Genomic DNA, 27,459 nt, shown 5'->3' on the forward strand with positions numbered 1-27,459 from the left:
AGGGTCTCACAATTTCCTGGTAATCTGCTGCAGCCCATTATTAATGGCTTCATTCACTCTCAGGTTCTCTTTACAACAGGAAGTTTATTAGCACTAGAAATGAATCTATTTTGTCAACAATTTACTCCAGCTGAGGTACCAGCCCTGATACTCTCATTCTTCACCCTGTTTTTTGTATAGACTGGGCTTCAGTTTGCTGGTTTTGATCCTCCAGTTCCTTCACAGGAAGTGACACAGCCTGAATGCTTTAACAGGGGCTTTTGGAGAGGAAAAAAGGTGTTATAAATCATCACTGATTTAGAAGTTCATTTTTAATGTGTTACATTTTATTCGCTTCAGTTGAACACCATTATTTACAGACACAAGTTAATAAAACACATCACAAAACAATAAAATTTCAACAGTTAATATTTATAGGTGCATAGTTCATGCTCAATTACTTTTTTTTTTAATATGTATAATACATACACATATATATAAAGCTCTCACAATAAGTCATCTCTGCACAGAAAGAATAGTCATAGGAAACAAATAAAAACTGTATCATAAACAATATCAAATTACTGACAGCCTATCAACAAAACATATACAGAGTTAGAAATAAGCAGTAGACACTTAGGTGTTTTTATTTAATATTTTCTTTTTTAATTTTTAAACTTGAAGCCACAATATCCACAGCACAACAATGACCCTGCCAACCAGCTTCCATTTCAGCAGGAGAGAAATGCTGAAACAAGGTGGATGCAGTCACAGATACTCCAATCATTGCTGATGGAAGACTTCAAAATACACCGTAAAAACTGTAAAAAAATTTTACGACTGGGCACATTGGAACTCAGCACTTGTACAGGATGGGACGTCTTTAGTAGTTAGTAGATTTCAGGAGATAAAAAGGAAGGAAAGGACTCTCATGCTTCAGGTTCATAGTCTTGATACTCTTCCTAATGAGGAGAGCAGAAATCAGCACTACTAGTAATTTAGATAAATACATCCTACCTTCACTGCTTGTTCTTGTTCCAGTGGATCCAATGACAAAATATTATAGATTTTCATGTGACCATGATCTTGACATTTATTATTATTTTGTCACATCTTGCAGATACTGTACTTTAAAATCTGTGGCATTTGCAGGAGAATTAGGCTTTTACAGTGGTTAACATAATTCAGCTGATGTTGCCAGGAACTCAAGAGGCCACCCATGGCAATTCACTTGAAGAGCCAGAAGGACTACCTCTGGGCTGAACAGCACACCAGGTGCTGCAGATACTGACATGAGTCAGTAAATTAGTTAAATCTGTGTTTAATTATGGTTATGTGAGCAGCCCCCATAATTTCAGTGATATTCAAGATGCTAGCGATCAAGTGTGCCTTTAAGTCTTTTACTGGCTTGTGGCTTACCTGTTTTATACCTCTCATTTTCAGCCTAATTATCTGTGCTACTGTAAAACTGCCACTCCAACTACCAACGCATTGTGCCAGAAATTGTAGTAATATTTTAGACAGCAGGCTCATGAAAAACAACAAAATAATTAACTTCCGTAATTGCATTAAGAATATAAAACCAAATCATCATGTTTTACAGAGTATGATGCTTTAATAACTGGCTAAGCTATGAAAAACAATCTATGAAGATACAGTTTTTCCCATCTTCCCTGTCAAACATAAGAAAAAGGTACAAGTTTACTGTGGGTTACTCAGAAACCCAGGCCCAAGTATTTCAAAACACAGTATTTTCCCATTAAACTTCCTTACTATCAAGAAAGCAATGGATTTTCTGATTCCCAGCACTATACCTTGGGGAGATATTGGCCAAATAAATGGCATTTCTGCTGTGCCCTTGCAGCTCACAGCATCAGCCTGTACCAGGCTAATGTAAGTCAAGCATGCAGCCCCCTCCTGTGCCCTTCCCCTGCGTGCATTCACAGCAAATATCACAACAGATTTACCTCTGGAGGCATTTCGTAAGCCTCATTCTCAGGATCCACAGGAACATCTGTATTATTCACCATTCCCTCCTGCAGAAAACCTTCTTCAGTCTACATTTAAAACAGGGAGAGAAAAGTGACAGACTGTAGGTACTTGCCTTGTCATTTCTACCAAAGTGTGTCTTTTCTCCCCATCAGTGGTTGACTTCTTGGCCTGTCCTTTGGTTGTGGCAAGTTGTCTGCGGTTGTGAAGAGCTGGAGTACATCAGCTCCAGAGAGATCTTCTCCATGTTCCACAGGGGTATCCATGGGAATGACTACTATCATTTTTCTGAACAGCTGAAGTGCTGATATCCGATTTCTCTCTTGCCATGGACAGGCCAAGAAGTCAATCTGAACAAAAGAACAGTACCATCACCAACTTACTGAGTATCTTTGAAAAATATTTTAATTCCACAGAAAATGCTTTAGTCAAGTCATGAAGCAAACCAAAACAAGTTTTTTTCTCCTTAAGAAACTGATCTGAGAAACAGAGTCCCACATAGATTGTTTAAGTAGGTTATCACGTTAATTTCTGTTTAACTACTTGGGGAAATACAGTCACAGGTATGCAAAAGCAGCTGTAAAAGCAGGCCAAAAGAACTGTGTAGTATCAAGACACACAAATGAAATAGTAATTCAGTTATGCATTTTTTAATGTTAGTGATTCAATGTTGGTTTTTAATGTTATAGGCACCTATAGGCACAATCCTCTCATAAATAGTTGTTTATTTTACAGTTTTAGCCTTTTCACAGTACATTTTAAAGTGGCCAAATGGGAGAATTATTGTAACTCAGACTTCTGCATGCTGCTTTTTTTCCTCCAGCTTTAAAACCTAATTGTATTGGGAAAAGCTTTTTTCCTTTAATGGGTCATACCTCTGCATGCTTTCTTATGTCAACCAGCACGTTACTCTATGCAGTATATGATACATGGCACCACCTCATACCCAGCTTCTTACACTTTTTCTGGGCAACTGTTATTGACCATTATAGAAGTGCTTCTATTTTGTATAGCAATTTTCATAAGAGTCTCTTGGAATTAATGGGATTGTAACGATGTAAGGAATAACTTGCTGAGTAAGATTACTTAAGTTTTGTCCTAGAACTGTAGATACTATTTGCCATCTGAAACAAACACAAATTATAAAGGAAAAAAACCATTCCAGTTGGGCCAGTTTCTGTAGTTGTCACTATAGAAGTTCACAGATGTGTTGGGTTTGTGTGTGGTGGGGGGCTTTGGTAGCAGGGGAGGGGTCTACAGAGGTGGCCCCTGTGAGAATCTTCTTGAAGCTCCCCCAGCTCCAAGATGGACCCATCTCTGGTCAAGGCTGAGCCAATGAGTGATGGTGGCTGCACCTCTGTGAGAATGCATTTAAAAACAGCAACCTGGGAGGAGGAGTTGCAAGGGAGACATCTGTGCAAACACCACGGTCAGTGGAAGAAAGGAGGAGATGGAAGCGGGGAGGTGCACCGGTGCAGAGTCTCCTCTGCAGCCCGTGGTGAGATGGCAGAGCCACCCCTCCTTCCACCCATGGATGTCCACAGTGGAGCAGATGCCCACCTGTGGCCCGTGGAGGACCCCATACTGGAGTAGGTGGCTGTGCCTGAAAAAGGCTGGGACTTTATGTGAAGCCTGTGCTGTAGCAGTTCATCACCAGGAGGACTGCAGTGTGTGTGGGGGACCCACATGGGAGCGGTTTGGGAGGAGCTGCAGCCCATGGGAAGGACTCACGTTGGCGAAAGTTCATGGAGGACCGTCTCCCATGAGAGGGACTCCACACTGGAGCAGGGGAAGGCTGTGAGGAGTCCTCCCCCTGAGGAGAATGGAGTGGCAGAAACAACGGGTGGTGAACGGACTGCAACCCCCATCCCCTGCCCCCTGCACTGCTGAGAGGGGAGGAGGTTGAGAAACTGGGAGCAAAGCTGGGAAAGCTGAGCAAGAGGGGGGAGTGGGGGGAAAGGGAGGGGTGGGGGGAAGGTGCTTTTAAGGTGTGATTGTATTTCTCACTGTCCTACTCTGTTTGATTGTTAAATTAAGTGGTGGTGGTGTTGCTGCTTAAATTAAATTGATGTTCTTTTTCTTCCCCTAATAAGTGTGTCTTTTGCCTGTGACCATAATGGCTGAGTCATCCTCCCCTGTCCTTATCTCAATTCCCAAGCCTTTTGTTTTATTTTCTCCTTCCCATTCCTGAGGGGGAAAGAGCAAGGGCTTCGTGGTGCTCAGTTGTGGTGCTCAGTTGCCCTCTGGGCTCAAACCATGACAACCGAGAAGAAACATGAGTTTTGCCAGAACAAGGACTGCTGGAGTTCGTCCTGAACTGTAAGAAAATTGCTATGAAAACAGGTAGAGTTGCTCAGTGGAACTATTGTGACCATGCTGATTTACATCAGTTGCCAATCTAGACAGAAATGCACTAAAAAACAATTACAGACACTCTGGAATAAATTCACTTAAAAAACCCCCTGCGGGCTGGTGTGTAAACAGAAATACAAAATTAAGTAAGTTACAAACTAGACTAATGAGTTAATTCTTCAAATTCTGCAATTTATAGTATAGTGATGCTAAATTTAATTTATGATATAGATAAAATGAGGATAAGAGAAGCTAAACCTGAAACTCACCTCTGTGAGTTTAACACAAAATAGATAACATAGGCAAATCAGGTGGCACTAAACCTTCTTTACCTTCACACAATATTTATCATGCTTCTGCTGTTGATCATTTGCCATGCATCAGCTCCCTCTGTGGTTTAACCAGATGACCTTATTCATAATACTCTGTTCCTTGCTACATCTCTCCATGCACAAATTGTGACTTTATCTGCCAAATACAAATCCTGTTATTTCTTGCTTTGGTCACCTTTTCTGGCACTGATGCATGTGCATGTACACATGTTTTTCACCCTCATCAGGGTCCGTGATGTGCAGAATTTATTTCCGTAATGTGGATTCTTCTCTCTAGATCTTACTTCAGACTTCAAAAGGTCCAGTATGAAGATATCTGTTCCCATTGCTTCTCAGTGGGGCCATATATATTTTTTTCTTTAGAGGTGAACAGTATAGTTTGTGTATAGCCTACTATTCTACCAAGTTCCCTCCATCCGCGTGCCTGTTATCAGTTAACACCCTGCACTGCTCTATGGCATAGATAACATGGACAAATTCCAAAACTCAAGGGACACTGATGAATAAGGTTGCTAATATCTTTGTTTAAGCCCGTGTCCTCCAGAAGAACTAATAATTTTGGGTGTTCAACATCACAGGTAACTTTTCAAGCACTAAATTATCAGGAAAACTGGGTCAAATTACAGTTCTGCCTCATCTTACCAAAACATTCGAGCTCCTAAGATTATTTGATGTGCAATATTTAATTACCCTGGCTTTTAAACAAATTTTTAGGAGTATTTCTGCCTATTTACTTTTATGAAAAGTAGCATCAATTCCTATCAGCTTTGACTGAAATAGCTAAGTAGTGTGTGCAATGCAAATTTTAAAGCTGTTACTGTGCACTTGATCTAACATATCAGCTCTAAGGACCCACAGCTTCAGTCTACTGCTCTTCTCTTTAATCCAAAATATAAATCAATTTCTGCTTACCCCTATCATTAAGGAACAGCTTCAGCTAACAGTACATCAAGTAAAACTGCACCCAGAATCAGTCTTGAGGTTGCATGAGGAAGAAATCATGTAGCTTAATGTTATCTATATCAAGAAAACAGATGGCAAGTGAAACTGCCAGGACCATTAGTGACGACAAAGAAAAAGATCTGCCAGATGAATTTCAAAGAACGTCAAAGCTCGGATGCTGTTTGTTTCTTAGGAACCTCTGCCATGAGTCTGGACTGTCCTTCAGTATTACAGAGACAACATGTCTAAAAAAGGCTGAATTTAACATCTTCCCATGTTCTTTCAGTGAGTTCATGATGGAGGTTCCTCTGCTTCTGATATACTATCCCTCTGAAGTTTGGGTATCACAAAAGTAAACAACCAGCCCCAGTAACACAAAGCCATCTAAGGTACACTTTATATAATTATTTATCTCCTTTAAAACAAAGAAATGCAATTTTATGATCTCATGATCAACAGTTCCATATCCTAATTCAGTTATGGAAGAGGAAAAACACCCAACAGACCAATTCTTGTCTTAGTATGAAAGACACATTTTCCTCTTGAAGCTGCCACCTCTACTCTTAACCCATATAGAAGGGCATTTCCAGAGGGAAAGCATTTTATTAGAACATCTGAAAAGCTAAACAAAAACTTCTCAGAGATGAAGTCAGTTTTTAACTGGGGAGCATGAGCTCGTTCGCAGGGAAAACACTTTAAAAAGGGAAAATTATAACTCATGCGATAAACAAGGTGTTAAAAGAATGGCAAGGCGAGGATGTCTGCTTGTCCCCTGAGGATTTCCTTAAGAAAAAGCAAATGCCCACTTATGTCTTGGTTTGAAGCACAGTCATTCTGGGTAAAACTTGTATTTCTACATCTCCAGAGAGTCTTGTGCCCTCAGACCCCATGCTATGAAAAGCAAGCTTTTGCGGCTAGCCAGAGCAGAGGACACCACACTGCCCTTCTCAGGTACCAAGCGTGGTGTCAGTTTGTGTTATCAGTGCTCCTGCCTGCCTTGACAAAGCTTTGTGACTATCAGACTTGCACAGCCTAATACCTACGTGCTGTCAGGCTACCTCGCAAGCCCATCCACACCTTCCTCCGGAATGAACGGCTACAGTGTACACCCTCCCTCCCAAAGCATGCTGAGCTCTCATTTTGTCAAGCAACTTAGGTCATTTTATAAACAAAGAGGAGACAGTATCCCATCACTGTAAAGTAGGACATTTGCATGACCCTAGACACCAGGTCTCTGTACTTGTTCTGACTCAAGGAACAAGTACAAAATAGCTGGCATACAAGAGTGGCAAAAATAAAATGTGAAGTAGAACTTATTTGCTGCAATGGCTTCAAAATTTTTACTCCTTCTCCTCTACTTTGGGAATGAATCCTGCTAAGCTGTGTGTGTGGCTGTGAAATGACCCACTTTTACAATAAAACAGTAATCAAGCTAAATAAAAAAGTCCTCCTGAAGACCTGGCCCTCTTTAAATTACAGAGTATTTGCCAAAACTTTGGGCCTATTCCTTTTACCAGAAAAACATCACCAAATGGGTTTCTCTTAATTCGGTGTTTGTGGTGAAAATCCCAATCTTTCCCACCTCATAACACTCACGGTGGAAGGGGAGAGACTGTTTATGATCCCCTACACATGGAAAACAGAGTCAGTGGTCTGCTCATGGTACCACACCTGTGTCAGCACCACATGGCAAAACGGCCACCTTAGGAGCGTGCATTCAGTCCTCTCAGGGATGCATCTCTGAATGCCAAGCTACTGCCATTGGAAATAAATGATTTCATCTCGAGTCGTGGACAAAAGCAACTTCAAAAGGAAGCATTGTGATTGTAATTTAGCAGCTGATGTAAGCATTATATTTTACTATCTCTCTGGCTAGTAACACGATTTTTCTTTCCATTATGAATGCTGAAGGAGTATTACAGTCATGTATATTCTCATGATTACTGGAGATTAATTCCTTCTGGAGTGATTCCATATTCTGAGATCAATAAACCAGTCTACCAAAGTGTCAGCTCTTAAAACATTTATACTGGCAAGAAGAGATCACTCTGGAAGTCACTTCTACTAATCACAGAAGTCAGAAGGCACCTCTGGAGATTGTCTAGTCCAACCTCCCAGCTTAGAGCTGCGTCACCTACAGCAAGTTGCTCAGGGCTGTGCTTGCCTGGGTTTTGACCATCCCCACAGATGGAGACTCCACAGTCTCGCTGGATAACTTGGTCCAGTGTTTGACTACTTGCACAGTGCAAAAGTTTTTTCTTACACTTAAATGGAGTTTTCTGCATTTCAGTTAGTGCCCACTGCCTCCTGCCATTTCACTGGGCACAGCTGAAGACTCTGGTTCAATCTCCTTTACCACCACCCCCATCAGGTATTTATACACATCAATAAGCTCCCCCCATAAACTTTCACATTCATGTTGTTTCACACTTGCTGATTTTCTGCCTGTTCTTGAGATCTCTAGGAAATTTCCCATGTAGATATTGTGGGAGAATTTTTTCCTTAGTAGAAAGCTCTACTGTCCACAGTCAATTATTTGCAGGACAGCTTTCTGACACTGCCCCACATGATATCCTTGTCTCTAAATTGGAGAGACATGGGTTTAATGGATCGATCACTCAGTGGATAAGGAATTGGCTGGATGGTTGCACTCAAAGAGTTGTGGTCAACAGCTCAATGTCCAAGTGGAGAACAGTGACAGGCTGGAGAGATGGGCCTGTGCAAACCTCATGAAGTTCAACAAGGCCAAGTGCAAGGTCCTGTCCGTGGGTCGGGGCAATCCCAAGCACAAGTACAGGCTGGGCGACAAGCGGATGGAGAGCAGCCCTGTGGAGAAGCACCTGGGGGTATTGGTGGATGGAAAACTGACTGTGAGCCAGCAATGTGCACTCACAGCCCAGAAACCACCCGTGTCCTGGGCTGCATCAAGAGCAGCGTGGGCAGCAGGCCAACGGAGCGGATTCTCCCCCCTCTACTCCACCCTCATGAGACCCCCCCTGCAGTGCTGGGTCCAGCTCTGGGGCCCCCAACATCAGAAGGACACGGACCTGCTCGAGCAGGTCCAGAGGAGGGACACAAAGATGCTCAGGGGGCTGGAGCAGCTCCCCTGGGAGGCCAGGCTGAGAGAGTTGGGGGTGTTCAGCCTGGAGAAGAGAAGGCTCCGGGGAGACCTTAGAGTGGCCTTCCAGTACTTAAAGGGGGCTACAGGAAAGATGGGGAGGGACTCTGTCAGGGAGTGTAGGGATAGGACAAGGGGTAACGGTTTTAAATTGAAAGAATGTAGATTTAGATGAGCTATAAGGAAGAAATTCTTCCCTGTGAGGGTGGTGAGGCGCTGGCCCAGGGTGCCCAGAGCAGCTGTGGCTGCCCCCTCCCTGGAAGGGTTCAAGGCCAGGTTGGACGGGGCTGGGAGCACCCTGGGCTGGGGGAAGGGGGCCCTGCCCATGGCAGGGTTGGAACTAGATGATCTTTAAGGTCCCTTCCAACCCAAACTATTCGATGATATACATAAAAGTAAGGTGAGGCTTGCCCCAGACACCTAACAAAGTAATGTAACATGAGAAGTCATAGTTAATTTCAACAAAATAGACTATTATAAACTTAGTGAGCACTGGTCACACCACATCACTTTCCAGTCTTTTACTGAGTAGTATTAATCATTATTATTATTGAGTAGTATTATTAATTATTGTTATAATTGAGTAGTAATAATTATTGTGTAGCTGTGAACCAAGATAAGAGGCACTATGAAAAAAGAAGTGAACTAGAATAGGGAAAAAGCTGGCTTAGAACATAATTTTGGTACATTTCTTTTGTAAAGACCTTTAAATCCCCTTTGGAAAAATCTTTCAAGACCCCCAACGAAATGTTCCATGAAAAGCATTTTTAACATAGGCCAGTTTGTTGTATGTACACACCAGCTGGTACGTGGGGGAACTTGAAATAAAAATAAAAATGTAATAAATTAAATTTTAGAAATCACATCCAATAGCATTATTATCTTGCAAAATTACCATGTTCTGGTAGATTAGAGTAAGGGTAGTATTGCCTTATACTGTACTTCCAAGACTTGTGCACACCAGGGACAGAACTGGCAGAGAGGTAGGATGTGATGCTTGGTAAACAAGCCCAAACAGTGCTTTCCCAACTCAACAATATAAAGGACAGTCCCATCAGGGAATTTTACATTCCCCAGGCTCATCAACTGGTCGGTCTGAGTAGCTAGCCTGGAGAAGCCATGCCTGCTTCCTGCTGCCAACCATGGTCATGTACATCTTTGCAAGCCCAGGTAATAAGTCTAGCTCGATACTAGTGAATTACTGAATGTGCTGTTGTTACAGTCTGGATAATTGTACTACTAATCTGTCATTATTACCACACCATTATTTAGAGGTAAATTCTTTATCCCTAAAGTTGTTGCTTTCATGCCTGTTATCACATCTCAAACCTATAATTCAGCCCGGCTGCTTCAAGCCCTTACAACTGGTAACTGAATATTCCTCCAGCCTGACTGAACCCACTTCATTTTGGTATTATGCACCCTGTAAGAACTTTCTTCATGAAATGTCAATCATTACATGGTGGAGCTTGAAGAAAAAATTTGGGATTCCTTTTGTACATCCTTATTTTTTTACTGATATTTTGACCATAAAACCCAACTTACCTGATGGGAGAAAGACCCTTGAACAAAACAGCAAATTCCCAACAACATGCAAAACAAAGATATGCTAAAATGGCCTCAATTTATTTACTTTCTTAGTCCTAAGCTATTAAATATGTGGAGCTGACTGGTTATAACTGAGTTGCCAGGTCAGCTTAGAATGGTCTAAAGTTCCTGCTCACTCATTGCAATAATCAGTGCCTCCAAGCCTCAGCTGTGAATGACAAAGCATTAGCAGCAGTCTAGTGATTTTACTCTGGAGATAGAGAGACATATCTGTGCACTAGCTAGACAGAAGTAAACTGTTTTAATTATCCCTAAGCTAAACACCTAAGTGAAGGAAATGATGAGAAAGCATTATGTGTGAAGGAAACTATCTGTTCCAATGCACAACTCATTTAGAGTACCAATAATGAAACAGGACTACTGCCCTCCTCCTTAAATGGAGAGCGGGAGTGGAGACATTTAATTAAACAAATACATGTCAGCACAACAGCACAATTCCATTGAAAGGCTAACATAGTGCCTGGAAGGGCTACAGGCTGCATTTTGATTCATGTTTTTATGCCCTTCAGTTGGCAATGACAAAAGTGAAAAGGATAAAGACTGTGGTCTGCAGAGAGAGGAACAAACATGAAGGCCGTCTAAGTGTCTGTGGTTACAGGCCCATCCTGTGTCTATAAATAGCTGGAAATATTTGCTGTTTACAACAACTGATGAACTGTTGTAAATTCCTAGAAAAACAAATTTCAGTACAACACAGATTGTGTATATTTTTGCTTTCTTCCTTTAAAATTCCCCATTTAGTATTACCTGTAAAGATGAGACTCGACTCAGTTCAGAGTACAACAGGACCACTTCTGTGAGCAATCAACTTTCCTCAAACTCACATTCATGTTTTGCATTAACCAGGCTGGTAAAGTATCTAATTAGAACTGCTGGTATGTTGTTGTTTGATGATAAATGGATGTGGATTACATGGAGAACCTGCCTATTGCCCAGGTCAGACCAGCAGGTCTTACGAGTTCTAAAGTGATGGACATGTGCATTAATTACAGGTGACTTAAAATAACAGGTTGCCTAGGGGCTGAGTCAATATGCCATCAGTAAAGGATGAAAATGCATCCAGAACACACACAGTCCTTTCAGCTTCATTCTTTTCAGCTTTCCAAATCTATGGTGATATTGAAAACTCCACAGGAAGAAAACAGCTAGACCTTACAATTTAGAAAGACTGATGTAATTTCTAATTGAAAAATAGTGGGAATGATACAAGCTAACTAAGTGTCACATCAGGGGGATGTGGTCACAGCTGACATTCTCCTGAACAAGGTAGAGAAACACAAGTCAAAAATACTTTAGGGTAACTGATCTGCTTGAACAATATTCACTATCAACATCATGATTTGCATTCTCAAAACTGAAGTTTCAGAGTGCAGTTTCATATACATTTTGAGTACAGTAATACCACTATTTTCAATAAGGATTTGGAAGAAGGACCAAGGACTGCACTTAACTGTATGCTCAGTCTTATGCATTAAGAAGGAACAATAAATAGCCTGAGTTTATTTTTGTTATTTTTACTACATAATTCAAAGATACCTTGACAAAACTGAACTGAAATAAATAAGATGCAGCTCAATAGGAAAAGGTGTTAATACGCTGCACTTAGGCACTCAGCAAATCAAAGAAAAGGGGCAAATGGTGCACAGAAAAGCATTACAAAGTCAAAGAATAGCATAAGCCAGAAATGCCATGTTAATGCAAAAAAGGCAAGCCATTCTCTCATGTATTAACAAGGCCTGTGAGGTAATCTACTCTGTTTAATCCAGACCAAGGGTGCCTTCTCTCTTTCAGTCTAGAATTCAGTCTAAACAATGCACTTTTCTGGGGATGTTGGGAGATCCCAAAGGAAAACACCAGGAATGATCACATCCTAGAACAGAGAGGAAAGATGAAGGAACCTGTCAGGAAAATGTAAGTGAATTAGGTTCATATAATCCCAAAGGAATCACCTTAATTAGAATCATAGAATATCAGGTTGGAAGTGACCTCAAGGATCATCTGGTCCAACCTTGGCAAAATCATGGTCTAGACAAGATGGCCCAGCACCCTGTCCAGCCGAATCTTAGAAGTGTTCAGTGTGGGGGAATCCACCACTTCCCTGGGGAGATTATTCCAGGGCCTGGTTGTTCTCATTGTGAAAAGTTTTCCTCTCGTGCCCAGTCAGAATCTCCCCAGGAGTAACTTGTACCCATTCTCCCTCATCTTTTCCATGGGACTCCTTGTAAAAAGGGAGTCTCCATCTTCTTTGCAGCCACCTTTTAAATACTGGGACATGGTGATAAGGTCTCCCCTAAGCCTTCTCTTCTCAAGGCTGAACAAACCCAGTTCTCTCAGCCTTTCCTTGCATGTTGGGCTTCCCCGTCCCTTGATCACCTTTGTGGCCCTCCTCTGGGCCCTCTCCAGCCTGTCCACAGCTTTTGTACAGCAGGGACGAAAACTGAACACACTATTCCAGAGGTGGCCTGACAAGTGCTGAGTAGAATGGGATGATGACTTCTTTATCTCTGTTGGTGATGCCCTTGTTAATGCAACCCAGCATCCCATTGGCTTGCTTTGCTGCTGCAGCACACACTGAACAGTGTGCTGTTCCATATGGAGCTTGTTGCCCACCCGGACCCCCAGGTCCCTTTCCACAGAGCTGCTCCCCATCCATGTAGATCCCAGTCTGTGCTGCACTCCTGGATTATGTTTTCCAACATGCAAGACCTTACGTTTGTCCTTACTGAACTTTACGTAAGTTCTTGTTAGCTCACTCTTCCAGGTTATCCAGGTCTTCCTGCAGGGTGGCTCTCCCTTCCAAAGTGTCCGCTTCCCCGCTTAGTTTGGTATCGTCAGCAAGCTTCATCAGGGCACACTTCATCCCACCATCCAGATCACTGCTGAAGATACTAAACAGTGTTGGGCCCAATATCGATCCTTGGGGTACCCCACTTGTGACAGGTTGCCAATTTGAAAAAGAAAATAGAATGAGAAGTCTTTAAGAATAGCTTGGTCATATGTCTGTTGGGAGCTCCAGGGGATTAGCTAAACCCATCTGTCCCCCCACAGCAATGGAAGATTCTCCAATTTGCATGAATCCATCACCAAGAATGACCTCCAAGGATGATACCTGAGCTTCGTTTTCATTAAATAAAACTAGAACATAATGATACGTGATCTTGACTGATCACATTAAAGCAATGGTACACATCAGCTTTGCAGTCAGCATAGAAATGAGCAACCTTGTTTGGATCTGGCTCCAGTAAGTCAGTAAAGATGATTTTAAACAGCATGGTCCCAGTCAAAGCTGCAAAGTTATTTTACCTTACTTTATTTAAAACTGCTTGGATATCATAATCACATTCTAACAGTACATAAATTTTTAGCACAGATAAACTCCGGAAGAAGTTATTGTATAGACTCCGTAAGTATATATCCCCTTTCCTAAGAAACAAAATTAAAGGAGGAAAATAAGCTCCCTCCAAAAGAACTCTCCACCCACACAAAGAGTTCATTCAATACTGTATTATCTAGAAGAGCAATCTTCAAACCACAGTTATTTCTCCTAGTCTTAGAAAAAGTCGCCTATACAGAACTGCAGGACCAGCCACTCTCTAGCATCATGAACAGCATGAGTTCCCACTCCGTTACACATAGCCCCAGAGACAGCACACGTGTCAGCTCTGTACCCCATCTTGTGTGAGTGCATTCACAAAGCAATGAAGCAACTTCACGCATTTCCAAGGAAGTTTTTAAAGAAAGAGAAAGAGATCTCTACAGGTAGTGGAAAGAGGGTAGGGATTTCTCCCTTTTGCTTTTCTCTAGAGTATAAGTGGATAAGCTAACACAATAAGCATTGACTCATTTGCTTTTACTCTCCAGCACATTGAGCTGTGGGCTGGCAGGAGAGCTAGCGGCAGCACGGTCACCTTCAAAGGCTGTAACTGATTGACAGGATGTGCTGTTAGTGAACTGGTTACCCTTCAGTTATTATCAGTGAGCATCTCTCTAAAGCATTCCTTCAATTCCAACCTATTATAGCCCTTTACCTAGCTTCAAAATTTAAAAATATGTTTCTTCTAAGGACGAAACCAGCAATTTCTCTGAAAAAAACCCGCAGCAATTATTTGAATTAGAAAGGTTTCAGGACTATTTCCTGCAATTGCGATCAATTCAGTAGCAGATCTGACACTACAAAAGGCTAGAGAGTCAGCCTGCAATTTTAAAATTTATATTCCTTAAGTATCCCTCTTCATCTAGAAGCAAATATACAACTATTCAGAGCTTTCACTTGCATTGGGAAAGACTACTTCACAGCCCAGTGCCATGAAACACAAACATCACAAACATCTCTTCAACTTATTCTTCTCCTGTAGAAGAAGAAATAATTATTTTTAACTAAGTGGAAAGAATTATTCAATAAAGTTTACTTAGCAAGGTGTAGAAGGCAAGGAGACTCTTAAAATACTAGTATCTAAATATACAATACTTGGGTATCTGTGTTTTCTTTCCCTCCTCCCCCCAGCACTGTTATTGTTATCTTCACTTTTCATTTCTGGCTTAGATTAAGGAAAACAACAAACTGAAGTCTACTATCCTCTACACTGCATGAGACTGGAGTTCAAAGCAAAACAACCTTTCCCAGACCAAATTCTGCTTTTATGTATGTCAACATAATCCTGGTGTAACTCTTCACCTCACTAAGCCATTTTTGTACTCATACCTGTACTGCTGAGCAGCCTGTCTTTATGATCCTCTTTTCAGACATCTGCTGCTGTTCCAAAAGGGATACATACTGTAAAAATCTTCACTATTTCTTCATATATAGAACATCACGAGAGTGCGTGTTTGGATGGCCTTGAGGAGTCACCTAAATTGCACCTCTGCTTTAGGCAGGAACAGCTTTCCCTAAATCATTCCCAACAGATGTCTGGGAAAAAAACACCTTAAAATCCTCCAGTGAGAAAAATTCCACAGCGTCCCCCTGGCAATCTATCCCTGCAATTAATTACTGTTAACCATTACAGTCTTTCCTGGTGTCTAACATCAATCTCCCTCACTATCATTTAGCTCCAGTATTTCTAGTCCTATCCTCAGTGGACATAGACCCCTTTCTTTCTGTAGCAAGGGTTTTGTGGTGGACAGATGCACAGAAATTTGTCTTAAGCAGTTTTTGGTACACAAGCAAGAACGCCAGCCCTGCGGGGGTAGAACTGAACAGTATGTCCTGTGGTTTTGAACTAGGCAAGAACCTGTGGTTTTAATGCCTGTCAACAACTAACTACGCAGGTGTAAGGTGCTGGGTCACTGACCTTGAGGAGGATCTTGTATGATGCAACGCCCAAAACAGTCCCCCCTGCAACCACTTGGGACACAGTGAGCCTGCACTGAACCAAACCACACCTACCATCACACGACACCATGCCCACCATGCATATGCATGCAGTTTCTTGGAGCCGGGTGGAGATTTTGGGACTCGGACTGTATAAAAATGGTACCATCAGAAGCTGGGGGCGACCCCCACCACCAGGACGCCAAGAATCAAGAGGATCAAGAGGACGCTGCTGGATCCATGGGAGGTGATATCTGTCTCTGCTCTGCCTCTGTCTCTCTCCTTTCTTTCTCTTTAACGAATCATAACTAGATGCAAGTAAAAACATGTAGCATGAGACTTGCTTATCCAGTTAAGTTATCCAGTTAAATAGTTGCCATTGAGTTAATGTATCTAACCACTTGCCTTGCATATTGGATTAAATTGTTAAACTGGTTGGCTGGTGTTGTTTCACCTTAATTCAGTCTAAGGGTATCTCGAACTTGGTCGTAGGTCCCAAGGGGAGGAAGACTGTCCTAAACGATTCCTTTCGGGCCGCAACAGGTTTGATACTGGAAAAAATGTTATCCTGACTCATTTCAGTCTTCTCTGGACTAATCCACACAATACAGTTAGGAAAAACCTGTTGAGCATTCACTACCCTGGATCTCTGGTGCTCATTTATGAGAACAGCACATAAGGTAAGGCTTGCTAGAGTTGGGATGTTGCTTCTTGGTGTTTGGAGCTGAGTCAAGCAGAGCAGAGACACTGCTCATCAGGCTGATGGAGGAAAAGGAGGACAAGGCCCAGGAGAGTTTAATGTCATAAAACTACCTGAACCAGAGCAGGCTGATGATATCAGCCATAGATGGAGCTTCAGAGGGGAATTGTTACTGCACCGTTTTTACCAGAAAGAACCTGCTATTAATAAACTCTGTCAAACGATTTGAAATTAAGATGTGGAGCTGCTTTCAAAGGATCAAAGAAGCATAGAATGTTAGTTGCCAGAATTGTTAGAATGGCACTTTCCTCTCTGATCCTTTCATATTAATAATCACAGCAGCTCCCCAAACTTCACCTGCTATGCAGAGGTCTACCCTCTGCGCCCAAGGAAGGCACTGGAGTCACAGCAAAGCAATCACCACAAACTGCTAGATCTCACATGAAGCATTTGGTCCCACAGCCACCACAAGCATAATGAAAGGGAAATATCCTCTTCTCGACATCTGCTTTTATGACTTGAGAGAGGGGACTCTAATCATACTCCAACCACTACCCCATTAATATTCAAGCATACAAGAGGAAAAAATGATGCACACGCACCAAAGAGGTAGCACACAAAAAAAGTATTTGAGGTAAAGCATTCATTCTGTTAACTACACCCAGAACTGCAGGTAAAACCACATTTCTGTTGGGAAGTTTTGAGTGAAATACTGCTTAGCAATTGCACTCATTGCACCCTTTACTTTGGGGATATATAGAAAAAGCAAAGCCAAGCCACTTTTCTTCAAATTCATGGCATAACAGTCAGCTACATGTGATTTACAGAAATACAGATGAAGTTGTGGAAGAATAATTTCATGCATGTCATGCCCATGTGAGTAATTATCAAAGCTTTGTCTACAGAGATGAGGGTGCTCCATTAAACCAGAGGAGGAATAGAAAAAACACGTGGCAAAGCAATTACAGTTGCTACAGTTCTTTCTCCTACAAGACACATTCTCAGTTCCTGCAATGAACATTGATATGCTGCCCAGAGCAATACAACACCTTCAGCATTTAGGTTCTCACTGTAATGGAGCTCTTTCGTATTTTCAGTACTGAGGATGATGGAAAAAGACTGGCAGGATGAGTGCATGTTTCAGAAAAAGATATGCATTTATGGTATGACTCCCTGTAGTTTGAAAACAACACAAAAACCTAACTGCTACCAGCCATAAAGATGTTTCTCTACACGTTGTGCTTGGTGAACATTTAGATAAGAATAAGAGCCAGATCTCGAGAATCCCCCATGCAGATCTGAGCACAAACAACTCACTTGCATGACTGCCACAGTCGGATGCCCAAGTGTTTGCAAATGCTCAAGCAATATCAGTTAGACACCCAGCTGGTGAATTTATATTCAAATGCCATTTTAGAAATGAGCCATACTAAAAAATTCTTCTGTGGAACATGAGTCTAAAAGTAAATGTAATTTGCCATGACAAACTAAAGGAAATTCAGCAGTATGCTGTATCATCATCTTTTAATAATGATGTTCAAATCATTTTGTTTCAGTTACCTGATTATAAGTATTTAGGCATATTCATCATAGGGGTACTTCAGTAACTGTCATTAAAATAGGATAGTTTTTGTAGTGGTTTATCATAAAGCCAGTTGACCTGTTTCCTATTTCATAATAAGCATTGTTCAACAAGCAGATTCAATGAGAAACCATACTACTGAAATAGCAGTGATTTCCATTACACATGTGTATAATTTCAGTAAGAGCGGGCAACAAACCAACTGGTTCTTATTCTCTGGTTTAGTTGCCCATCTGCCGAGAATTATCCAAGAAAGGCAGTGGCATTGGAAATTGCAACAGTAACTGCTCTAACATTGTTAATCTCTTTCCTATACTTGCAACATTCCAAACATATCTATGTAATAGTGTGGATGCTTTGTGGGCTATATTTACCTAAACATGAGACACTTTGGCCAGGATATGCCTTGGACCACCTAGCATCCTCAAAAAACTATTTACAGAATAATAGCTAGTACTGCAAATACTCAGAAGCATTTTTTCTGAATGGATTCTTGCAGTAAAGTAACTCAACACATTCTTTGCGTCAACGGCAACAAATGTATACCATATGTATGCAATTTGATAAGAGGACCTTAAAATAACATTACTAATGAAAGCTTAAAAGATGAGCCACTTGAACTTGAATTATTTTTACACATTTAAATTCATATAAGCCCTGATTCAGCAAAAGATTTTCAAGCATACGCTTAAGCAAGTAGTTAGTTCCATGGAAGTCCAGGCTTTTACATAGGTTTAATACTAAAATAACACTGTAGTGAATCAGGAACTAATTTCAGAAATCCAAAGTGTTTCAAGTGCCAAAGAACAAACTACTTAATGTGAGAAGGTATGATGCCTTTGAAATCTGATGCAAACCATTTTTATCCAGCAAGATAGACAGACTCAGCATTTATCCATCTGTAATTTCCCAAATTAAATCAGTGACAAGACAGCTCTTCTACTGTACCCTCAATGCAAATAGAATCATTAAGATTCACATATAAAGGGACAGTATTCAAGCAAAGTGTGTTCCTAATACGTGTTCCAATAGCCCTGTGGAAACCAAGATTTATCTAAGTCAAAGCGAATGGGAGACAATACTGCCCCAACGACTACTTACTGCAGAAACAGAACCCCTTTGGCACTGAAGTTATTTTTTTTTATACTGCTGCTGATTACCCTATGCAAAAGAAAACCTCTCCAGTGCTTTGTGTTGTGTGGGTGATGCTCCCATTTCCCAACTGAGTGAGGACCAACGTTTATAGCAGGGGTGAAGTATTCTAAATTGGCTTGTATCAGTACAATGACTCAGTGATCAGTGCGCAAGTGGGAAGACTTCAAGCATTTGACATTGCTTCTCATATTCTTGCTGTCACAAATGCAAATGTTAGAGAATTTAAACTCATTTTTATCTTGTCATTTTAAAATCCTAAAAGGGACCTTTGATCATTCAGCAGCCTGTTAAGTATTTAGCAGTCAGGAAAAAAGGATTTTTTTTTATCTTCCATGATTAACTGGCTTCAAATCGAATACTAATTCCTTCATGTGAATACAATGTATCACCATTTGCCCAGCAAAAAAAATTCCTCAAGTTAAGAACTGATCTATCTCTTAAACTTTAATGAAATAAGATGACAGAATTAATATAAACAGACAGAAGATGGGATTGTGAACCCCACAAACTACACAATCTGTATGCACAGAACCTATGTAGATCTTGGGGGCGTCCATGACATAAATTTTAATTACTGTGTCCCCCTTCCAAGCTAAGTGCCTTGTGAATAGTGGCTGGAGACATGCTCAACTCATTGAATGGAGAATTAACACTACTGTCTTCAAAGGTGTAGGATGCCAGTCCTGCAGGCACCAGTAGCCTAAAGCACTTGAACATATTAATCTCATTGAAGTGCAGATGATTGTTTTTCATTGTAATATCGATCACACACTATGAGGATATGTGTCTCTAACCAATGAGCTGAAATTAAATACCTGGGAGCACTGAGATGTAACCCACCTTGTTGCCCAGGCTCGCCTAAGGAGAGATGGCTCTTCCACAGAAACTGTCTCCCATGCTTGTTAGCATGTCTGGTATATTAATGACTCATCTACATCGTAAAGCACTAGTTCAGATTTCTCATTGATCACCTTAGGCATGCCAGCTCCAGCATTATAAACACAGGACAGGGGTTTGTGGGTCAGGCCTTGCACTTCAGCAATGCCTTTGTAACTTCTCAAAAAATACTTTATCGTCAGAATAATTTTTTTTTTTTAAACTTCTTTCAGCCCAGCATTGAATAACTCTTGGATATTTGTTACCAGCCAAAATATCGCCTTCAAAAGGTGATTGTTAAATTGCATGGGTGACCAGACACTCATCGTTGGTGCAGTCTTAGTGATATGCTTGTACAGAGAATTAGTCCTGTACCACAGCTCGGCTTAACTTTCCTGAAAGAAAAGCACTGACTAGCTTGTTCAACAGTATGAAAAACCTACAGTAAATAATGAATGCATTGTACTGCAAATTGATTTCTTCTTCAGGGGAAGAAAAGAAATCTCCCTCAAAATATTCTGCAAAGGCACTGTATATTTTATGAGAATGAGAAAGCCACTGAAAAGAGCTGCAGGTTCTGGGGAGGAGCGTTGACTTTTGATGGGCTATTGCCACTTTCTCCCGCATCTCAGCCACCAATACATTAGATTCACAGCTCCTTCTTTACATCCCTTTCAGTTTCAATTAACTGTGTCTTAATTATTTCTGTAACAACTTGATTTTATTCCATTTGACAAATGAACTTTTTTTATTAATGATAACTGCAAAGTAACTTAGCCTCATACTCTAGATTAAAACAGGTTTCACACAAATAAACACCACGGCAAAGTGCACTGCAAAAACTAACAACATATGACTGATGTAAATTTATGTCCACCCATCGGTTAGCCCATCAATTTGTTCTCTGATACAACTTCAAAACTGCTGTCAATCATGCAGACAACTCAAGAGGCTTTATCACGGAGACTAACAAAATAACTCTCCTTTGTAACTTCTTACACTGGTAAGTGTACCGTTTCATATAGAGATTAGAGCTCACACACAGTAGCACAAGAAACTTGATAGATGTGTGATGTATCAAGGCTGTATCACTCCCTGACATATCACCTCCTTAAAATACGTATTTGTCAGGTATCTAGAATCACATATTCAGGAGGTGTCTATCAGAGCTGTTGCGCTGACTTTAGACTCCAATCACTTATCTACCATGATAGATCGCTTATCTACCAAGACTGTAATTTACCCCAAATCATTGCAACTCTAAAAGCAAAACTCATTAAGGCTACAAATCTTTTTGGAGAGGCTTTTATGAAGTTCTAACCAAACACTCAGATGTAAGATTTAATTAACTGGAACATAAACCGCTTATACAATTTCAGAGAAAGACTGGTCAATCATACAGTCACAGTGTCACCTGAATTCTCCCAGTACCTAAATGTTAAAAAGCTGAGACAGCCCTGAATAGGCGTAACTTTGTGAAGGCAGATAATTTTGGTAGGGACTGGGTTCTTCTGAATGATCTCACTTGTTCTTCTGAAAGACAGAAGCTGCTCCGGAGCAACTGATGGAGGTTTGGTTGTACACAAAGCAAAATTAAATTTATTAGCTAGTTTATACAGTGAACTTATCAATGGAAAATTAGACAAACCCCCAGGAATACAATTAACATAAAAAACAAAGTTCACATTAATGAATATGCAGAGGTCCATGAAAAAAATGATAAATATTTTCTTAATATTATAAAGCTGATGGACCTCTCCAATGCTGAAGGAAAAGTAACTTAAAGTAATAGAAGTTTAATGATGAGAGTGATCCTAGGAGAGGAAACGTGCTCATTTTGTCCATCTGTGAGGGCTCATACTGCAGCCGTTCATCACTTCCTGGGCTTTACTCTCTGAAAAATAATCATCATGTGGAAATCTAGTCTCTCTCTTCTCAGCAACCACAGCTGAAACAGCTATTTGGATATTAGGATTTGGGCTTGTGTGGCCTAGTAACAATTCCTTATTTTGATCTTCTCGTGTCACACCCATCATAATTGCTATTCATTAAGACAGTTTTAACTGGTTGTATTTTCTTTTGTTTTAAACCTGGTGAGCAATTTCTACTTCCAGATTATAAAACTGAGCTTCTAAAGTGCTAATGCTTGTCTGAGAAGTTTCAGAGTATAAACTCAGAGGAAAAGAAAATACTACAGTAATATATACCTGTTTGGGAGGGATGCAGATTTGATAACAGTGGGCCAGGGAAAAATAGGTGTTATTGAGCATCTGGTCCAAAACCTTGCAGAAAGATTTTCTTGAACCACAAAGATTTTCTCAGATATTTCTGACTTCCATTAATACTCACTCATGTTGCTTCCTTCAGACAGTCAAGGCAGAATGTTTGCAGCTTTATCTGAAAGCTTTACAGCACCAACTGATTTGGTAACTCAGTTGTCACTCTGCAACGAGCAACTAGCAATGATGTTTAATTTCAGGAATATTTCCCTGTGGTGAGATAGGCAAGAAAAATGGAAAAAAATGACCTTCTGAATAGATAAAAATAATAATTATTATAACAATATATAATAATTATAGTTGTTATTATTATTATCATTTAAAAATCAACAAAGTAACCCAGACATCAACTGCAAAAGCGTGTTTGTGTCTTGGGCCACTGATTTCCAGAGTTGGTTAACTTCAGCTCAAGTGGTCTGCTTCAGCCAAGCCAAAGGCACAGATGATCACGTATAGCTCTCTCTACAAAGTAAGAGGAAAGCTTCTTCCCTGGCTGCTGCTGCCAGACTGAACCCACAAAACATAACACCTCTAAGACTGGATGTACCAGGCTAAGTGGGTAATTCCCTAGCCGCTGTGTCTTGGAAACACCACTCTTAATTTCCTTCCACACGACAAGTGTCTATGGCTAGCCTAAAGGAAGAATTCATTCCTACTCTTGCCTGCCTAAGTAAATACATTTCTGGCACAGATGCGGCTAGAGCACAGAAAACAACCGATTTTATACATGCTACATATGAGTGATACATTTTGCTGCCAGACAACAGCCTGAGACCTGAGCTCATTGCAGCAAGGGGGTAGCCCACAGCTGACAAAACTCCCAGCCCAGTGGAGCTCACGTCTCAGGCAGCTTTGCTTTTCTGCCTGAAATAGATTTTGTTTTCCCTTCTGCTTTTGATTTTTGTTGTTCATTGGTTTTTGTTTTTTTTTTTTTTTTTTTTTTTACACTTTAGGATCACAAACCACAAACCCAGCAGCCATCTGTTGCCTGCCCCCCAAAGTCACAGCTCCTCTGGCGGGTGGCCCCTCAGCGAGGACCTCACCGTCCCCATCTCACCGGGCTTTTCACCTTGGGTAAGAGCAGTCCTCCAAGGCCAGTCAGCACTGACCTGTTGCAATGAATGGTCCCCTGCCATTACATGGGAAGACGTCTTGGCCCGAGGGGCTAGACCTTTGGAAGTGATGAAGCTTCTCTCCTCCACACCCCCAAAGGACCACCTACCCTGCTCCAAGCCCTACGACTGCTGCTGGATGGCTGTCAGTGCACCTCCTCCAGCATGCTGGCCTGGTAGTTGAAGACTACCAAAATGCAGTACCAACCAGACCTGCAGTAACACTCAGCACTCTAGCTTGGGGAACGTTGATGCTGCTGATCCACCATTTCAATTCTACATTTTAACTGAACCTGAGACTTGAAATCTCAGTAAAGTATCTAGTAGGTGTTTAACTGTTCCATCATGGTAAGAGTACTTATCAAAATATTAAAGGAGCTTTCTAGTTCAAATAAAACAATTTTTTATCCCCTTTCACAATACATTTATTTCTTTGCTTTAGTCACAGGAATCTGACATTGCTCAACAGCCAATATTTAACCAATTGCAAATTCAAAATTGTCTTTCTACATGTAAGTTTAACAAAGTAATTAACTCTAGCTGCTGAGCTTGCCAAAATGCTGAGTGAGCTCACACTGCAGAAATCCCAGACTGAGTTTCAATTGGAAAGTTTTGCTGGATTAGTTGTACATACTGGCATGAAACCCATCTGTCATATTGATATGTCTATACCAGCACCAACTCTCACAATGCAGTTGTTCTACCAATATATTGTACCCTGAAAAACTTCTAAACTAAATTTTTTGTTTGTTATTGTTTTTTTTGTTGTTGCTTTTTGCTTTTTGTTTTTTTACTATAAAAGCTGTGTTGACATTTGGGATGAAGTTCATCAGAGAGCTATACCAGTATCTGTCTGCCTTCTAAATATAATCTTTCCTCAGACATCTATCATAACCTCTCTTGGTACACACAGAATCTGTTCAAGCTTTCCATGCATTCAGTGACAGATTTAACTCTGCATTTGCCAGGTTGCAGACAGATCTACCAGCACTTCTCCGACAACATTTCCTTCCTTTCCCATCGATTAGTAGACTGTGTAGTTAGTTGTTTTCTCCCAGTGCCACATGACTGATGCGAAAGAGCCTATTTCAAAGTCTGTGAAGTTCACAAGCAAAAAACACCCTTTGATGCCTGCTCTTTACAAACTGCACAGCAGGAACCAGTTCCCACCCCCTCCCCTGGAGAACTTATCTGTTTCCCCAGACTGGTTCTTGACGTTCACCTTTAGCATGGAGTGATGAGCTTTGCACTGCTACAAAGCCAAATAATCCCAGAGGCTTGCCATCGTTTTCAAGTCAAGGGCATGCCATGTTTGCTTACAATTTCTGTTTTATTTGAGAAGTTTTGGAGGGAAAAGTTGAAAATAAAATGCTTACTGCTGATATAAAGCAGTGCCTTCCAAGCACAAACAAATCTTTGTATGCATGCAAAAACACATTAGCTACCATGTTGTGACATTACCTGATGTGACCATAACTCAAGTCTCTGCTTTGAAAAAATTATGATTATTCTAATTTTTTTTTTTTTTTTACGTGAGAGAAGGAAAAGGTTAAAATTCAGGTAATGTTCTTCAAATGACCACATTAGAGATACCAACATAAGCAAAATACTCAAAAAATCATGAAACGCCATCTGCTCTCCTTTATCTTCTAATGTCTATCAGCATTACCACTGCTGCCAACATTAGTCACTCTCCTCATGATACTGGGTGCTTTTCTTATGCTCTCAGCTCCCATAATCAAAATTACACAATCACATTTTATTTAAAATAAATGAAAAACAAATCCAATCCACCTGATGCCTGAGAAAACTAGTGTAATCCAGAAGCTCAGAAAAGCAAGTTTAAAGTATTTAGACAGATTTAGACTAGTAAAATTTATTATGATGTTAAGTATACTCCAGGGACTATTTTCTATTTTTCACAGTAGCTCAGCTTCCACAGGAATACCAAAGGGATAACCATACTTAAGACTGAGGGTAGCATAATGAATTTCTCAAAAATCTGGTTTTAACTATGACTGCGGAGTATTTGAAAACTCCTGTTGCAAGCCCCATTTTTACATTGGCATAGCTCAAACACTGCACTGCACATCAGTCATAACTCTCATTCCCTCCTCATCCAAGCACAGCCTCCGCTGGCATCCAAGAGTGAAAGCTCTGCCTCTCCTGCCAACTTTACACTACCAGGATTACATGCTACTCAGCTGCTTCGCACAGTTTTTATTTTTATGCAAAGTGAGAAAGGTTTCTGCTATTCTGAAACAGAAAGTATGTCACGGCCACTGCCCGCTGACATCAGGGTGCAGCTCACGACAAGCACCGTAGGTACCAGAGAAGTACCAGCACATCCTCAGCTGGCAGCTGACGTTCATCTGACTTGGCACACCTCAGTGATTTGAGTCCCTTTAGGCGTAGGGGCCACCTGGGAACCACACACAGTACCCCCTGCCCTCTCCCCGCTGCATCCCTGGCATAGGTGCCAACCAAAACCTCAGACCCAGCCTTGGCCTTTAACAGGATCCAAAGTCTTTAACTTCGTCACCCTGGTCACCTGTTTGAGCTGGAAAGTAGAGGCTGTGCTACGGAAACCCACTCCATTCTCTGCACGCTAAGTTACAGCCTGCATCTTCGCAGAATTCTCCGTGACTAATATCTGACTCGTATAAGGCCTGTATCACCACCAACATCTATCACAGCCAGAAAACAGAGCACTTGCCCTCAGGTTAGAAGCTACTTTGATGCCATATGTGTTAAGGAAGAAATATTCACAATCCTGGATGGCTGGTACAAGCAGGCTTGAAGGAACATCAACCCTCCCCACAACCCTTGCTCAGCCCAAGCACTAGGGTTTCCACAAGAAAGATTAAACTAACAATACCCACCAGCTCAACTTATTTTAACAGTAGTCCAATGTCCTAATCCTGCTCAGGATTTTTGCATACACACACTTGAGTTCACGTACTCACACAGAAGAATGAACCCAAGTACACACACAGTCCTTTACAGGAACACCAGTTCCTTGCAGTGTGATTTGTGGGAAGCAATTTTCAGAGTTGCATATCTTTTCCTTTCTGTATTTTCCAATATTAAATAGTTCAGTTAGTAATTTCCTTACAACTGTTCCAGGTTTTTTCCCTCATCTGAACCAGGAGAAAACCGGGATTTCAGAACATTTAAGTGTTTCTTATGAAGTCATCTCCCTCCCTCCTTCACTGCCAAGACTCCAACTTCAATAAAACAAAGCCATTCCACCCTCGCATTTAAAACTACTGAGCTCATTAACTACTTAATGAATTTTGTGCACTCTTACTGTACAGCTGCAAGCCTCAGCCTATATTCCAAGTATCAACTTTTTTTTTTTTTGTCATTCTTATTAGTCGGTTTTGTGCACAGAGGTTTCCTGGGTGCCATGTGGGCTGAGCCATGTTTCTTCACAGTATGAAACGAAGAAATTGATAGAACAGCAGTATTAAAATTAATACTAAAACATTTATTTGATATGTCAAAACTTACAGCACCAAACCCAGAAGATCCTAATTATATTACACTAGATTAAGAAAACATAGGCAAAATGTGTGAAATATATGGGAAATGGAAAATCTGAAATGTTATGAGGTACATTATGTTTTGCAATATAATTTAAGTGTACAGTAAAGCAGAATTGCCTAAACGTTAGACAATTATATCATTATAATTTATCCACTACAGGTAACTCTGCTAGAGAAGACAAGAATTTGTAACTGCCTGTAAGGAATTCTTTTGGATAAATTATCAGAGGGTACTTGGATATTCAAAACAAGACAGATTTTAGAAACCTGTTTCTCAAAGAATATCCTTTTTAGTCAGTCCTTTCTGAAAATCAGGCCAGATTTTTATTTATATGCCTGTCAGTACAGATCAACTAAGTCAATCATTTAAATTCTGTTTACTTTTTAACCATTAATTTTAAGAATGAGAAGAAAGAGGAGAGACCATGAGATGATCTGATTGTTTGATATGTGGCTGCACGGCCAGTACAGCTGTTAGGAGGAGAGCTGACACGTCTGACACATGCAGGAATCTATCTTTTTAAGTTACTAGAAATCAGATCAAATGACCACCTGGACAGCATTCAACAGCTGCCA

General features: G+C 40.8%; 1 protein-coding gene across 1 annotated transcript in view; it reads right to left on the bottom strand.

Moving 5' to 3' along the window:
- Positions 1-307: 307 nt before the first annotated feature.
- SNCA (synuclein alpha) overlaps positions 308-27,459 on the bottom strand; it is a 73,246-nt gene continuing 46,094 nt past the window's right edge. The window contains exons 5-6 of the mRNA XM_042808409.1: positions 1,947-2,036; positions 308-941 (exon numbers count right to left, since the gene is read on the bottom strand). Coding sequence (XP_042664343.1) covers positions 909-941; positions 1,947-2,036 — 123 coding nt within the window. The 3' untranslated portion in view covers positions 308-908. The remainder of the gene's footprint in view (positions 942-1,946; positions 2,037-27,459) is intronic.

The sequence above is a fragment of the Tyto alba genome, unplaced genomic scaffold (genome assembly GCF_018691265.1).
Source record: "Tyto alba isolate M040663 unplaced genomic scaffold, T.alba_DEE_v4.0 Super-Scaffold_6, whole genome shotgun sequence".
In the NCBI taxonomy this organism is placed as follows: Eukaryota; Metazoa; Chordata; class Aves; order Strigiformes; family Tytonidae; genus Tyto; species Tyto alba.